At 41.0% G+C, this 15,141-nt stretch overlaps 1 protein-coding gene across 7 annotated transcripts in view; it reads left to right on the forward strand.

Moving 5' to 3' along the window:
• LOC137344593 (cAMP-responsive element modulator-like) overlaps positions 1-15,141 on the forward strand; it is a 140,343-nt gene that overhangs the window by 54,587 nt on the left and 70,615 nt on the right. For all 7 annotated transcript variants that reach the window (XM_068007711.1, XM_068007670.1, XM_068007716.1 and 4 more), the window contains one exon: positions 9,430-9,530. In XM_068007711.1, the coding sequence (XP_067863812.1) occupies positions 9,430-9,530 (101 nt within the window). The remainder of the gene's footprint in view (positions 1-9,429; positions 9,531-15,141) is intronic.

The following is a 15,141-nucleotide window of genomic DNA, read 5'->3' on the forward strand; positions in this document are numbered from 1 at the left end:
ATATAGATAGGGAGGGTAAACGCGTTGGGCATGCACCAAATTGCTGAAGTAGTTAAAGAAGGGAGTCTTGAAGTGACAGAACTTCACAGTGTCATCCAAACACTCCAGAAGCAATGAAGGAACCTCAGATTTGGAACTAGCAGTCATAATTTTGTAGCTCAAAAAGGGAGACAGTGTAAAAATTCCAGATGCATTATCATGCTTAATGTGCCATTGAAGGTTTTTGCTGGAGTGTTCCTGAATGCAATGTGGATAAAAGACTGGGAAAAATCAGTGTGACTTCACAAGAGGACGTGGATGTGATGACCAGATCTTTGCACTAAGACAGATTGAGAGTTCTGCAAGATCGGCAAAGACTATGGGTGTGTTTTGTGAATTTTAATTAGATATATGACTTTGTGTCTGCTAGTAAGTGGAAAAAAATATAAAATTGCTGAAAAAGATGTCAGATGAAATGAAAATTTGTGAGGATTGAAGGATAAAATGTCAGAATGGTTTGAAATAACAATAGCAGTGGCACCTTGTCACCCATTTTGTTCAGTGTTGTCACAGACCATATGAGTGAGGCATTGACTTATAGAGGCACCAAAAGTGATGAGTGTAAAGGTGTAAGGATAAGAAAGATTTGGTAAAGAACATCGACTATGTGGATAACCTTGCTGTTCCTGCAGCCATGGTTGATGTCATCATGATAACTGGATAAACAATCTGTTATAAATTTAACTGCCAAGTTTCTAAATTTAACTGTTCTTGCCCAAGTTACTTAGCATAGGTAAAACACTTCAGTGGGCTTCAATAAGCTTGTAGCATAGGCAAGTAGAAAAAGAGAAGGAATAATGCACTTTTATAGCAAATTGGCAAAATACAATTTCTGATAATATTGTTTAATGCATGGGAGGTGAAATTCCTTTCATGTAGCAATTATAACAATGGTTCCCTGATTCTAAGCACACTGATATTTTTGCTAAAATTACCAAGCAAAAGAATTTCACCTACTAAAGTGTATTTAAATAAAGGGGCACCACTAGCATTGCAGTTCCTTGGGCAACTATAGCAAATATTGCTGACCTTGTGCTTATTAAGCAAGGTCAGCTCATTTAAATAAATTATCATTGTTGTTCCCACGCACAGCATATGATGCACTTGGAATATGCATTGGTTTGAGAGTGCCAGCAGTTCTCTTGAGGACTGCTGATTGTCCTTAAAGAGGAAATGCCTCTAATTTTGAAAAATGTTTCAAGCAAGGTGTCGAAACAGAACAATACTATTCCAAGATGGTCCTTTTGAAATGCTTCTGCAGGAGGTGCTACGGAATACAGTATATCTTTTTTGATTGCCGCGGCAAGTATGCCCACACTGCAAAATTTAACCATTTTGTCTTACAAGGCAGCTTCACTGTAAGCAGCATCACCGGTTTTGTAAGGAAATTCTGCATTGTTTCCATCAGTGTATTTGCCTTGTGAAGTGGGGCAAGCAACAGACACTAAGCAAACTGTCTACACAAGGTACCTGTCTGCATGTTGACACACTTACAGAAAACAGCTGCTGGTTTGGAAACTTGGGTCATAGCTATGTCCTTTTAATATTTCTTATTCCAACTCATGTCCCTTTTCCATCTAATTTCAAGAGAAGGCTGCACAATGCATGCAGCCAGAGGGCGGGGGGAGGTCACCAAAGCTGCGATTCTTGCCTCCTTATGAGGAGAGAGCCCTAGAAATTCTGGATGTAAAGGCAATCGAGAAAGTGGATAAGTTGAGGTCAGTGTTTCATCCACAGGTATCATCTGTATTCGCTCACTCCACACACAAACATACAATCTGCTACATAACACACTAAAATATCTTGCCATGCAAAGTTGTGTTTGAAGGGGTACCTTAGTGCTTGCATTCCAAAAGATGTTGTTCTTCTGTTTCTTTAGCACACTGTGTCAGAGCCCAATGACCAACCTCAGCTGAGCACCTCACAGCACCCTCAGCCTTGGCTCAGTGGTAGCGCTTTCACCTCTGAGTTAGAAGGTCAGTGGGTACAACCCCCACTCCAGACGTAAGCACATAATCTAGGCTGACACTTCAGTACAGAGTGTGCTGCACCGTTGGAGATGCCAGCTTGCAAATGAGACATGGAACCGAAGCCACTCCACCCTCTCGTGGACTTAAAAGATCCCACGGCACCGTTTGAAGAAGAGTAGGGGAGTTCTCTTGATATCTTGGCCAACTTTATCCCTCAATCAACACCATCAAAAAGTGGTCACAGTGATTTACAAGAGGGAGTCTTGGTTAACCATAAAGCATAAGTACAAAGGAGCACGGGCAGGTGGCATTGGAGGAGATGCAACCTGCTGCTCATTGGGTCAGCTCAAGGGCATGAGCAGCAACTGAGCCCAGGGATTTGTACGTTGTAGGCCCTGCTCACAAACACAAGGCTGAGCATCAGTGATTCATGTAGTCATTTGAGAGTGTGGCACACAGCCTGTGCAATTTGGGAGCATCCGTGGAGGGGTTCACCAGCTGCATCAGTGCAGTGTTGCATGGTTGAGCTGCAGATCACCGTTGTGAGCATGGGCACTCTAGGGCCATCTGTGCCATGACCCCCTTTGGCTGAGCTTTCATTACAAATGCTTTGACTGGGGCTTTTGAGATCTTGAGTTCCAACCTACAGTAGTCTGTCTTGTTGGGAAATCAAATTGAAAAAAACTAAACATAGGGCTTCAACAACTGCATTGCTACTCAGCAGTCTGCTCCCACACAGCTCTGGCAATGCCTAGGGAGTGCCCAGCAGCAGAGAAACAGCAGGAGTGTTGATAAATACTGCCAGGGACACTAGCTTGTAGCTGTTATCTCTGTGCCAGAGATTAAGGTTCTAAATGCAGAGGCTTCATTTATAGAATTTATTACAGGTAATGATACTCTCAGAAAACACAGACGACGATCACGTTACAGTTGCTGACTTCGATCACAGGGAAATTAGCCACTGCAACCCCCCCGGGTCTTCCCTAACTTCCTTAGAATGATCTCGTTTTTTAAGCTCAGCTAAAAGATCATTATATCATTCCTCCTCCATGACCGTCACTCTTGGTTTTACACTAACTTACATCACCTCAGCATCCCAGAGAGTGGGTCTCGTAACAAAAGCTGTCCTTGCTTATACAGAAAGGGGAAACATATAGTTAGAAGATTATAACAACACAAGGCTATTTCATATGATGACAGTTGCAGCCTTGCAAAATGGGCCTTGGTGATTTGAGCTGTCTTCAGACATTCTCCAGGTGTCATCTGTTTCAACAGATTCTGCAAATACTGTCTTAACCACAAACTGGAGTCCGGACATAAAATGGATTCTTTGATGCAACCCTTCCTGTTAGCGTTCTTGATGAGAAGCTGGCATAGATGATGAAAATGCCTCTCAGGATGACACCACATCCACAACACACAACTGCTCTGTTCAAATAATTACCAATGTTTTTGCAGCATATAGGCCTAGGCAGGCACTGCATCAACACCCATGACATTTACACTCTCAGGGCTTATCTACAGATCCAGTACAACCAAGTACTGGGTCACCTACATCCCTTGAGGCCAGTGTTGCCAACCCTTCAGGATTGCCCTGGAGTTTATAGGATTTAAAGATTAATCTCCAGGGCACTGCTGCAAGCAATCCAGGAGAAAAATCAAAGGGGCATTAAAAATTGTGTTTATAAAAAAATTTCTTTGAACACTTTTGTTTACTAGTTACAAAAATATTGGACATGGGAATGAAGGCTGTTTGACTGACAGACAAGAATCATCCAATTGGGTAATGATGTAGGAAGGTGGTGCACCATGAGGAAGGACATGTCAGGTGATCAATGGCAAGAGTGTGGGGGCAGGGTGATAGGAGGCAGGCGGTCATGTGACGAAACCACCAGGAACCTGTCCAACCAGGGTTGGCAATCCTACTTAAGGCAGACACGCAAACCTCAAGGTTTGTTAGGTAAGGGTATCAAGGGATAATGAGCGAAGGTGGGTAAATGGACCTGAGGTGGAGATCAGCCATGATCTAATTAAATGGCGGAGCAGGATCCAGGGGCTGAATGGCCTAGGTTTAAAATGCAGAAGACAGTTACTATACACTTCAACTAAGGGGAAAGGCCAGGGAAAACAGTGAACACACCTGTACCATGCACATTTAGGATGAATAACATTTGAGTAAACTTGAATTTTAATATGTCCTGAGAGTTCATTTAAGTTGGGGCAGAATAAAGTATTTGTGGAGAATTGCAGTGGTATACATGGGTCTTGTACACATGGGGCTAATGGAGGTGATGTTTTATTTAGTCAGAGGTATGGACAGATGTGCAGATTAATTCTGTTCAATTATTTTAGGCGCTTAACTAAATGTGTTGACTATTAGAGCCTGCCATATGACTCTTGGCTATAAGTGACTGGTTTATTTTGCAGCCACATTTCCAGTCTCTTGCTTGGGGTCATCTTATGCCTCAGGATGCTGTCTTCTACCTGCCTGCACCACGGAAAGGCCCTTTTACAGTGCAAAGTTATTTAAGGCATAGCAGGCAATTGTAATCTTAGACATCTACACTGCAGCACAGTCTTTGAATCTGAACCTTTTTTCAAGGATGCTGATGGTGTGCTGCACCAATATTTTAGTAGCACTGCACCCGCCATTGTGTCGCTGATCAGATATTATCCTTGGGTGCCTGAATAAGGTGAGCAGCCGTCGCTGCACTGGATAGCCTTTTGTATGCCAGCAACAATCCAGCCAGTCTTCCTGGCCCTTGAAATACTGGTAGCACCGTTGAGTAGCATAATACAAATGAATTCTGGCAACTGCTGGGCAGTTAGGTGCATGACTCTATACCTATGGTCACAGAGTAGCTGCATATTCATGGAGTGGAACCCTTTTCTGTTCATGAAGTCCTCAGCATTGGGGGTTGGGGCTCATAGGGTGACGTGTGTGTCATCAATAATGTCCTGTACTTTGATGAATGCAGCCAGATGGTAAAAATGCAAGGCACTCGCATGTTGCTGTGTTTTTCTTGGGTAAGTGGATGAATTGATTGATCTACGTAAATAAGGCACCTGTGGCCTGCATGTTGGAACTGTGCACTCACTGCAAGTTGGAGATTTGGCAGAAAGCTCCTGATATTGCTTGAAAGAGCCCAAGAGAGTAAAAGTTCAAAACAATTGTTATCTTCACAGCCACTGATAGAGCTGTCCCTGTCCTGGAAGTATCTGGCTCTCGGAGTGTGCACAGTTCAGTGATGGCCTCCTTCAGAAATTATTCTTTGTGTGCAGGTGCTTTGAAATATGTAATGGTACTATTGTCTAGCCTGGTACATGAAGGTGGCGATTTTTGGCCTAATCCCATCTGAATATATAAGGTACAAACAATCCTCGAAAACCAGAAAACTTCTACTGCAAAATCTGTAAATACATGGGGATTGCCATTAGGCAGCACACTGAAATATCCTTGGAGAAATGGGAAGAGGAGCAGATGGAGTGCAACTTCAAGAAGCTGACTAAGTTGCTTTTACAGCAAAGAAACAGTGAAATTGGTGTAAAAAAATACAATAGATACTGACATTAGCTCCAAAACAATCAGGTCACTTTAACAACAAAGATCCAAGATGAGGGAAAGAGCATCTCTTGCAATGTATGTTTTATATGGGCGGTGAGCATCTGGAACCTGTTTAGGCACTCTAGCTGTTTTTATGTAGCTCTAATTTGCATAATTTCTAGGGCTTTAATAATACAGCTATGCACAAGCCATCAATTGCTCGAAGCACTTTTAGATCACTGTGTATCAGGCACCAAGTAGCCCTCAGCATCTATAGTAGCTTTATGATTGCCAAAGAGCACTGTCAGGCCCACAGAGCAAGTATAGAAGAAAAATCTGATTTTGATATAGGAGCTTTTTTTATGGCCACCAAACATGATACCGAGACCCCGTCTGCCCTCCCAAGTAGACGTAAAAGATCCCATGGCACTATTTTGAAGAAAAGCAGAGGAGTTCTCCCCGGTGTCTTGGCCATTATTTATCCTTCAACCAACACCTAAAAAAACATTACCTAGTCATTATCATGTTGCTGTTGGTGGGACCTTGTTGTGCACAAATTGACTGCCGCATCTCCTACATTACAACAGTGACTACACTTCAAAAGCACTACATTGGCTGTAAAGTGCTTTGGAATGTCCTGAGGTCATGAAAGGCACTATATAAATGCAAGTCTTTTTCTTTTTTAAAATTAGGAGTAAAGCTACTATACTGGTATAATCTGCTGTACTAAATTTTACCTTATCTGTCTTTTTGCACAGGGAAACTTTTAACCATTATATTTTTAATCTCTGGCATTTTGCTCTCTTGGCCAGCCTCCCATCCTCCACCATCTGTAAAGTTCAGCTCATCCAAAACTCTACTGCCCGCATCCAATCCTGCACCAAGGTCTGCTCTCCCATCAGCCTTGTCCTCCCTGATCTACATTGGCTCCCAGTCCATCAACGCCTCAAATTTTAAATTCTCATCTTTGGTGGCCTCGCCCCTCCCGATCTAACCTCCTCCAGCCCTAGAAACCCTCCAGTTCCTCTGGCCTCTTGTGTACTTGCCTTCCTTCACCCCACCATTGAGAGCTCTGCCTTCAGCTGCCCTGACCCCATGCTCTGGAATTCCCTCCTTAAACCCTCTGCCTCATCACGTCCATTTCTTTTCAGATCCTCCTTAAAACCCACCTCTTTGACCAAGCTTTTGGTCACGGCTCCAAATATCTCCTCCTTTGGCTCAGCCTCGATTTGTAACTGATTATCTCTCTGTGACAAACCTACGGATGGTTTTTCTATTTTAATGGTACTATATAAATGCAGGTTGTTGCTCTTGTAGCTCAGAGCCATTTGAATCATTTCTGTCTGAACTCATCTTAATTGAATCAATTTGAATTTGTTTCTGGCTTAGACAGGAAATGAAATGTAAAAATCAGTTTGGCTCCCTTTGCCTGTGTACATTATGTATTTTATGTAGAGTATCCTGGTATAGTCCTTGATTTAAAAAAAAAATAGTTTTGATGTATGTACCAGAATGTAGAGTCAGTTTTCTATGTGGTTAAACCTTTGTTATTACAAGTATAAAGGTATCAAGATACCTTCGATATGAGATAGTATTGGAGGGCTGTAAATGTTACACCCCTGTTCAGATAAGGGGAGAGGAATAAACCTGGCAATTACAGGCGGTGGGGAAACTTTTAGAGACAATAATCCAGGAAAAAATTAATGGGCACTTGGAAAAGTATGGGCTGGTAAATGAAAGTCAGAACAGATTTGTAAAAGGCAAATCATGTTTGACTAACTTGATTGAGTTCTTTGATGTAATGGAGAGGGTTGATGAGGGTAGTGCGGTTGATGTTGTGTATATGGACTTTCAACAGGAATTTGATAAAGTATCACATAATAGACTCATTAGCAAAATTAAAGCCCATGGGATTAAAGGGACAGTGGTAGCATGGATACAAAATTGACGAGGGGACAGAAAGCAGAGAGTAGTGGTGAATGGTTGTTTTTCAGACTGGAGAGAAGTATACAGTGATGTTGCTAAGGGGTCTTTTTGATATATATTAATGACCTGGACTTGGGTATGGAGGGTATAATTTCAAAGTTTGCAGATGGCATGAAACTCGGAAATGTAGTAAACAATGTGGAGGATAGTAACAGACTTCAGGAGGACGTGGACAGACTGGTGAAATGGGCAGCCACATGGCAGATGAAATTTAATGCAGAGAAACATGAAGTGATGCATTTTGGCAGGAAGAATGAGGAGTGGCAATATAAACTAAATGGTACAATTTTCAAGGGGGTGCAGGAACAGAGAGAACTGGGTGCACATACACAAATCTTTGAAAGTGGCAGGACAAGTTGAGAAGGCTGTTAAAAAAGCATATGGGATCCTGGACTTTATTAATAGAAGCATAGAGTACAACGCAAGGAAGTTATGCTAAACCTTTATAAAACACTGGTTAGGCCTCAGCTGGAGTATTGTGTTCAATTCTGGGCACCGCACTTTAGGAAGGATGTCAAGGCCTTAGAGAGGATGCAGAAGAGATTTACTAGAGTGGTGCCAGGGTGAGGGACTTCAGTTATGTGGAGAGACTGGAGAAGCTGGGATTGTTCTCCTTAGAGCAGAGAAGGTTAAGGGGAGATTTGATAGAGGTGTTTAAAATCGTGAAGGGTTTTGATGGAACAAATAAGGAGAAACTGTTTCCAGTGGCAGAAGGGCCAGTAAACAGAGGACACAGATTTAAGGTGATTGCCAAAAGAGCCATAGGCGACATGAGGAAACTTTTTTTATGCAGTGAGTTGTAATGATCTGGAATGCATTGCCTGAAAGGTTGGTGGAAGCTGATTCAGTAGTAACTTTCAAAAGGGAATAGGATAAATACTTGAAGGGAAAAAAATTACAGGTCCATGGGGAAAGAGCAGGGGAATGAGACAAATTGGATAGCTCTTTCAAAGAGCCGGCACAAGCACGATGAACCGAATGGCTGCCTCCTGTGCTGTACCTACTGTGATACTGTGAATATAAACAGGTTGTCTTGGAGAATCGCTTTGTTGAGGTTTGACCTTCTCTGCTGAGCAGAATTTAACTACTGTCTAGGATGGGATTTACCAGGTTTTAAAATAATGAGGTTCCACTGTATTTTGGCTGTATTTTTAACAACCATTCAAAAATTTATGTTACCAATTTTTAATGTTGCATTGCATACACTAAAAGTAGTGATGCAGGTTAATAAGGCCATAAAAAAGCCACTAGGGTTCATTCCTAGAGAGATAGAATTGAAAAGCAAAGAAGTTATGTTAAATTTGTATAGGTCCTTGGTTAGACCACACTTGGAGTACTGTGCACAGTTCTGGTCTCCATATGATAGAAAGGAAATAGAGGCATTGGTGAAGGTGCAAAAAAGATTCACAAGGATGATACCAGAACTGAGAGGATATACTTAACAGGAAAGGCTAAACAGGCTGCGGCTCTTTTCTCTGGATATGAGAAGGCTGAGGGGTGACCTGATGGAGGTCTTTAAGATAATGATAGGGTAGATGTAGAGAAAATGTTTCCACTTGTAGGGGAGTCCAAAACTGGATGTCATAAATATAAAATAGTTGCTAATAAATCCAATAGGGAATTCAGGAGAAACTTGTTCACTCAGAGTGCTAAGAATGTGGACCATGCTCCCACAAGGAATAGTTGAGGCAAATAGCATAGATGCATTTAAGGGGAAGCTAGATAAGCACATGAGGGAGAAAGGAATAGAAGGATATGTTGATAGGGTTAGATGAAGTAGGGAGGGAAGAGGCTCGTGTGGAGCATAAATGCCAGCATAGAACAGTTGGGCCGAATAGCCTGTTTCTGTGCTGTAGTTTCGATGTAACTCTATGTAACTTGTATTTATAGATAGCTACTATAGCAGAAACAGATGAGTCTGGAGATTCCGCTGATGTTGTGACTGACTCTCAAAAACGGAGAGAAATCTTGTCCAGACGACCTTCCTACAGGTATGATTTTGAAAACTCGAAAAATATCATGACCTAAACCATTAAAAATCTTATTGCTTCTTCATTTGTGGTTTTCTGCCACACATTACACATCTGAGTCCTGCACAAAGTAATTGGCCTCTGGCTGGATCAGATCTTATGTTTGGAACTATAAGTTGTAGAATGTAAATAGTGCAAATTTTATATGTTGAATCAAAACCAAACTATGAGTTAAATTTCTTCTGTGACTGACTTAAATTTTCTCTTTATTTTGAGAAAACTGTTTATTCTGTTGTATTTTTATACACTAAGCGATCATTTCTATTTCAAAGAATTAAACCTATCTTGCACTGATTAAGTCTAGAACGCTGTTGTAGTGCAGTTTTGGGATTGCTTGACAAATGCCTGACAAAAGGATTTCACCTCATAATTTTTCGAAAAACTGAGCAAATGTAACAATGGAAGTTTTACTATACTATATGGTCAGCTTATAGATTTTAATTGAGGGATGGTTATAGATCTGTACCTATTACTGGATTGCTGACTTGGACAACAATAACACAACTTGCATTTCTATGACGCCATTAACATAGTAAAACGTCCCAAGGTGCTTCACTGGAGCGTTAGCAAACAAAATTTGACACTGAGCTACATATGGAGATATTAAGACAGGTGAACTTGGTCAAGGAGGTAAGTTTTAAGGAGCATCTTAAAGAAGGAGAGTGAGGTAGCGAGGCGGAGAGGTTTAGGGAGGGAATTCCAGAGCTTAGGGTCTAGGCAGCTGAAGGCACGGCCACCAATGAGGGAGCGATTCATATCGGGGACGTGCAAGTGGCCAGAACTGGAGAAGCGCAGAGATCTCAGAGGATTGTAGGGCTGGAGGAGGTTACTGGGATAGGGAGGGGGCGAGGTCATGAAGCGATTTGAAAACAAGGATGAGAATTTTTAAATCGAGGCATTACCGGACTGGGAGCCAATGTAGGTCAGCGAGCACAGGAGTGATTGGTGAGTGGGACTTGGTGCGAGTCAGGCTATGGGCAGCAGAGTTTTGGATGAGCTCAAGCTTACAGAAGTCACAAGGTGGGAGGCCGGCCAGGAGAGCATTAGAATAGTTGAGTCTAGAGGTAACCAAGGCAGATGAGCTGAGGCAGGGATGGAGACAGGTAATGTTACAGAGGCGGAAGTAAGCGGTCTTGGTCATGGAGGGGATATGGGATCGGAAGCTCATCTTGGTGAAATAGGTTGCCAAGATTGCGAACGGTCTGATTCAGCCCTCGGACAGTGGCCAGAGAGAGGGATGGAGTCGGTGGTCAGGGAACGGAGACAAAACATTTAGCTGTAATTTGAAAAAGAAAATGGGAATTGTACTTTGAAGAGAGTTTTAGTATTCGATAATTCACATGAATAATCGCTCCGTGGTGTTGTATCACTTATGTATAAAATGTACTTTCTCATTGCTTCCTCTGATTTTCTCATTGTTTCTTCATTTATCAATTCTCTGTATTCTCATGATCTTCTAGCTCCTGACATAAATCTTAGACAGCTTCCTAACGTAGATGTATGCATGTAATGAGCCCAACGTGAAAGAATGAAGAGGCATTGTAATGCTTCACATGTCAACAATAATGCATTTGTCCCAATACATAAAAATAAAATGATATAGCCCGACTGTCAGGAACCAAATTCTGCCTGAGGATTTCAAGGAAAAGCTGACTGTATCATAGGAAACAAGAGGCCGATACAAACCAAAATAATCTCTGTGTGTCAGCATTTGAATTAATGGTAAAACTAGTTCTGGAAAGGAACTGGTTGACACAGTGGGTTAGACACTGTCGGTTCACTTCTGGACCTGGGTATACATTCAAACCAAACTGCTGGAATGAAAGGCTCCTTTGCTAGCAAACAAAATGAGTTTAAGCAGTCTCAATCCCATTCCTCATGGTCATAGGCCTATAAGAACATAAGAAATAGGAGCAGGAGTTGGCCATACGGCCCCTCAAACTGCTCCGCCATTCAATCAGATCATGGCTGATCTTGAACCTCAATTCCACTTCCCTGCCCAATCCCCATATCCCTTCATTCCTCTCGAGTCCAAAAATCTATCTCTCTCAACCTTGAATATACTCAACGACTTAGCATCCACAGCCCTCTGGGGTAGAGAATTCCAAAGATTCACAACCCTCTGAATGAAGAAATTCCTCCTCATCTCAGTCTTAAATGGCCGACCCCTTATCCTGAGACTATGACCTCTAGTTCTAGACTCTCCAACCGGGGAAACAACCTCTCAGCATTTACCCTGTCAAGCTCCCTCAGAATCTTATATGTTTCAATGAAATCACCTCTCATTCTTCTAAACTCCAGAGAGTATAGGCCCTCTCGTCCCAGAAATTAATTAGTGAAACTCCGTTGCAATGCCTCCAAGGTAAATATATCCTTCCTTAGATAAGGAGACCAGAATTGTACATAGTACTCCAGGTGAGGTCTCATCAAAGCCCTGTACAATTGTAAGACGTCTTAACTCTTGTACTCCAACCCCCTTGCAATAAAGGCCAACATGCCATTTGCTTTCCTAATTGCCTGCTGTACCTGCGTGCTAACTTCTTGTGTTTCTCGTACGAGGACAGCGAAGTCTCTCTGAACACAAACATTTAATAGTTTCTCACAATTTAAAAAATATTCTGTTTTTCCTATTTTCCCTACCAAAGTGAATAACCTTACATTTCCCCACATTATACTGCATCTGCCACCGTCATGCCCACTCACGTAACCTGTCTATATCCCTTTGCAGACTCTTTGTGTCCTCCTCACAGCTTGCTTTCCCACCTAGTTTTGTATCGTCAGCAAACTTGGATACATTACGCTCAGCCCCTTCATCCAAGTCATTAATACAGATTGTAAATAGCTGAGGCCCAAGCACCGATCCTTGCGGTACGCCACTAGTTACAGCCTGCCAACTTGAAATAAGCAAGAAATTGCTCCCAATTTGGCATTAATTGGCAATGTATAAGGATAGTTGGTGTGAGAAATGAAAAGAAATGCCACATTAATGTAGTATGCTGTTCTGAGGTTGGGGCCAAGGCATTTTGTTAGGGCAGTGTCGAGGAGCATTTAGATGTGTTATACCTGACTTAGGAGTGGTGATTGGTGATGCTGAATGTGTGAAATGGAAAGTGTTCCATTCATCAATGCAAATATTTCTCCCAAGTGTCAACATCACTCACTTTGATGAGCACCAAAAAAAACTTGTTCTGTACATTTGGAACAGACTGATGTTGGTGTATGGGAAACAATCATTTTAATAGTTATCAAATTCTGAAATAGCATTTCAGTTCAGATAGGAGGTATGAAAAAAATAAATGGACTGGAATATGGATTATTTGCCAGAAAATTTGGATCATGGAATTATCTTATGGAATGGATCTGAACTGTTGATCAACAGTCCTGTTGTAGGTATTATCATTGATACAGGTATAATTGGAGACTTCGGTGTTATCTAGCTATAATATATTAAAAGTTGTGTATAGCATACACCTCCTGTAAGTGTCATACTTGCTACTGGAACATTTTACTGGTCACATTATGTTGATCAGCTAAAAGTAAAATAGCAACAGATCAGAAATAAAGGGAATGTCTGACCCAAGAGTGGGGCAAGTGGGCACTTATGCAAATATTCAGGTAGGAGCCCCTTCTCATTTTAAAAAGTCGACCAATCCAATCAATTAACACACTTTTAATGTCTTAACCAAATTAAAACATTAAAATTACATATCTCACAACATGATTGCATTTATGAATTGAATTGCCTTTTGTGTGTTTTAATCCCTTCAGTCAAGTTTTACTTGAAGGCCTCAGTCTGTCCAAAAAGCCCGGGCTTGGATTTGATATTTTTGTCCAGAGCCATGACTCTGTTAGCTGAAAGCAGTTTTAATGTATGCAGTGTGTAAAATTTCCCAGAATGCATTAAAAGCACTTTGTAAGTCCTTTGCTTCATTGTTTTTCAAAAAGAACTTTTAAAGATGAAGGACAAATTTCAAAAACTTTATTTAGGTAAAGTTTATTATAAATGTTTCTTGAAGCAAGGGCTGTGTATCAGACAAAATAGATATTTTTTGTCTTGTTCAGTGAAAAAGTCAAATTGTGTCTGTTTATAACAGCATTTCAGTATTTTATATTTTTTATGATAATGTAAGCTGGACGATGAATTTGAATAGGTTTTCAACTAAACTTTAAATAAAACTTATTTATTTCGACTTCAGGAAGTGTGAAGCTGAGAGAGAAATAGTGTCTTCCCTCATCCTAATTTGTTTTTTTTTCCTTTTGCCATTATAAAAAAAACAAATGAATTTAATTTGGAAAGTTTCTCAGGTAAATAGAAAAGCTCTGATTAACATCGACTGTGTTTTGTTGCTCGTGGAAAATTAATTTATTAATTCAATGGACCTGGTGCTAAATTAATTTATTGTTGGTGTGCTCATTGGTGTATTCATTTATTAATTCCACTCATGGCCGCTGCTCAAAAAATTATTGATTTGTTGGTGTGCCCACTATTCCATTAATCATTGCTTCTGCAATTATTTATTAACTAGTAATTCTCCTGTGACCTTGTTTATGGTGAGTCAGAGGATTTGCTATTAAATGACAATTGGGGTGTTTATGCTATGTGGGGGATAACATTAGGACCACTGATTTAAAATTAATTATCAAATTATTTTTTAATTTAGTGGCTCAGATCAAAAGCAATTTGTTTCGTAAGGTGATTTTTGTGCCATAAGTATGAACATACAAGTATAGCTGTATAAGTGCAAGAGCTCCTACCTCTTTGTGGTTTCTTTCTGCTACTATCCTCAGCGAAACAATCCTTCACCCCAAAGCCGGCCTGCACGTTCTGGCCAGTTCATTCCCATTTGCCAACCTACCTACAACCCTGACTCGGTATCTCTGCCGACTGCTATTCAGAACTCACACCAACTAGTGCTTGCACCGCCCACTGACAAAAGAAGAGAGGGAAAGAAGACAAAACAATAAAAGAGAGAAGAGCAGGACACAGAAAGAACTGCAAAACAAGACCAAAAAATGCAATAGAGGACACACAGGCAACCAGGAAAAACAGATACAGAGAACTAGAAGATGAAAGACAGAGAGAGAGAATCAGCAACACAACATCAGAGACACACAAGACACAGATCATATTCTGCTACTTAAAATGAGCAACACCATGGCACACCTACTTAAATTTATCTATTAATGTTCAAAATAAGTCTCTCCACTTCAGATCCCTACCTTAAACAACCCATGGACCACACCTTTAATTCGTCCCAACTCTTTCCCCACCTTACCCTCCAACTTACCATGAGCAATGTCCCTCCTAACCTCCAACTAACTATAAGCAATGCCACAGGAGATCCACTAATATATTAAAAAAAGGACGCTGGTTGATTTACAGTTTTCACACAATGATAGACAGATTGATGAAATTTGATTTCCAAAGCACGGGTAAAAATACCAAATTATCATTTAAGAACAATGGAATTTGACTTATTTCAATCACCAAATCAGCGGTCCTGTTATAAAACAGCATGGCTTCCGACTCATTGTGAGCAGTGCGACTGGAGAATTGCGAGCTACATACAAA

Source organism: Heptranchias perlo, chromosome 2 (genome assembly GCF_035084215.1).
Source record: "Heptranchias perlo isolate sHepPer1 chromosome 2, sHepPer1.hap1, whole genome shotgun sequence".
In the NCBI taxonomy this organism is placed as follows: Eukaryota; Metazoa; Chordata; class Chondrichthyes; order Hexanchiformes; family Hexanchidae; genus Heptranchias; species Heptranchias perlo.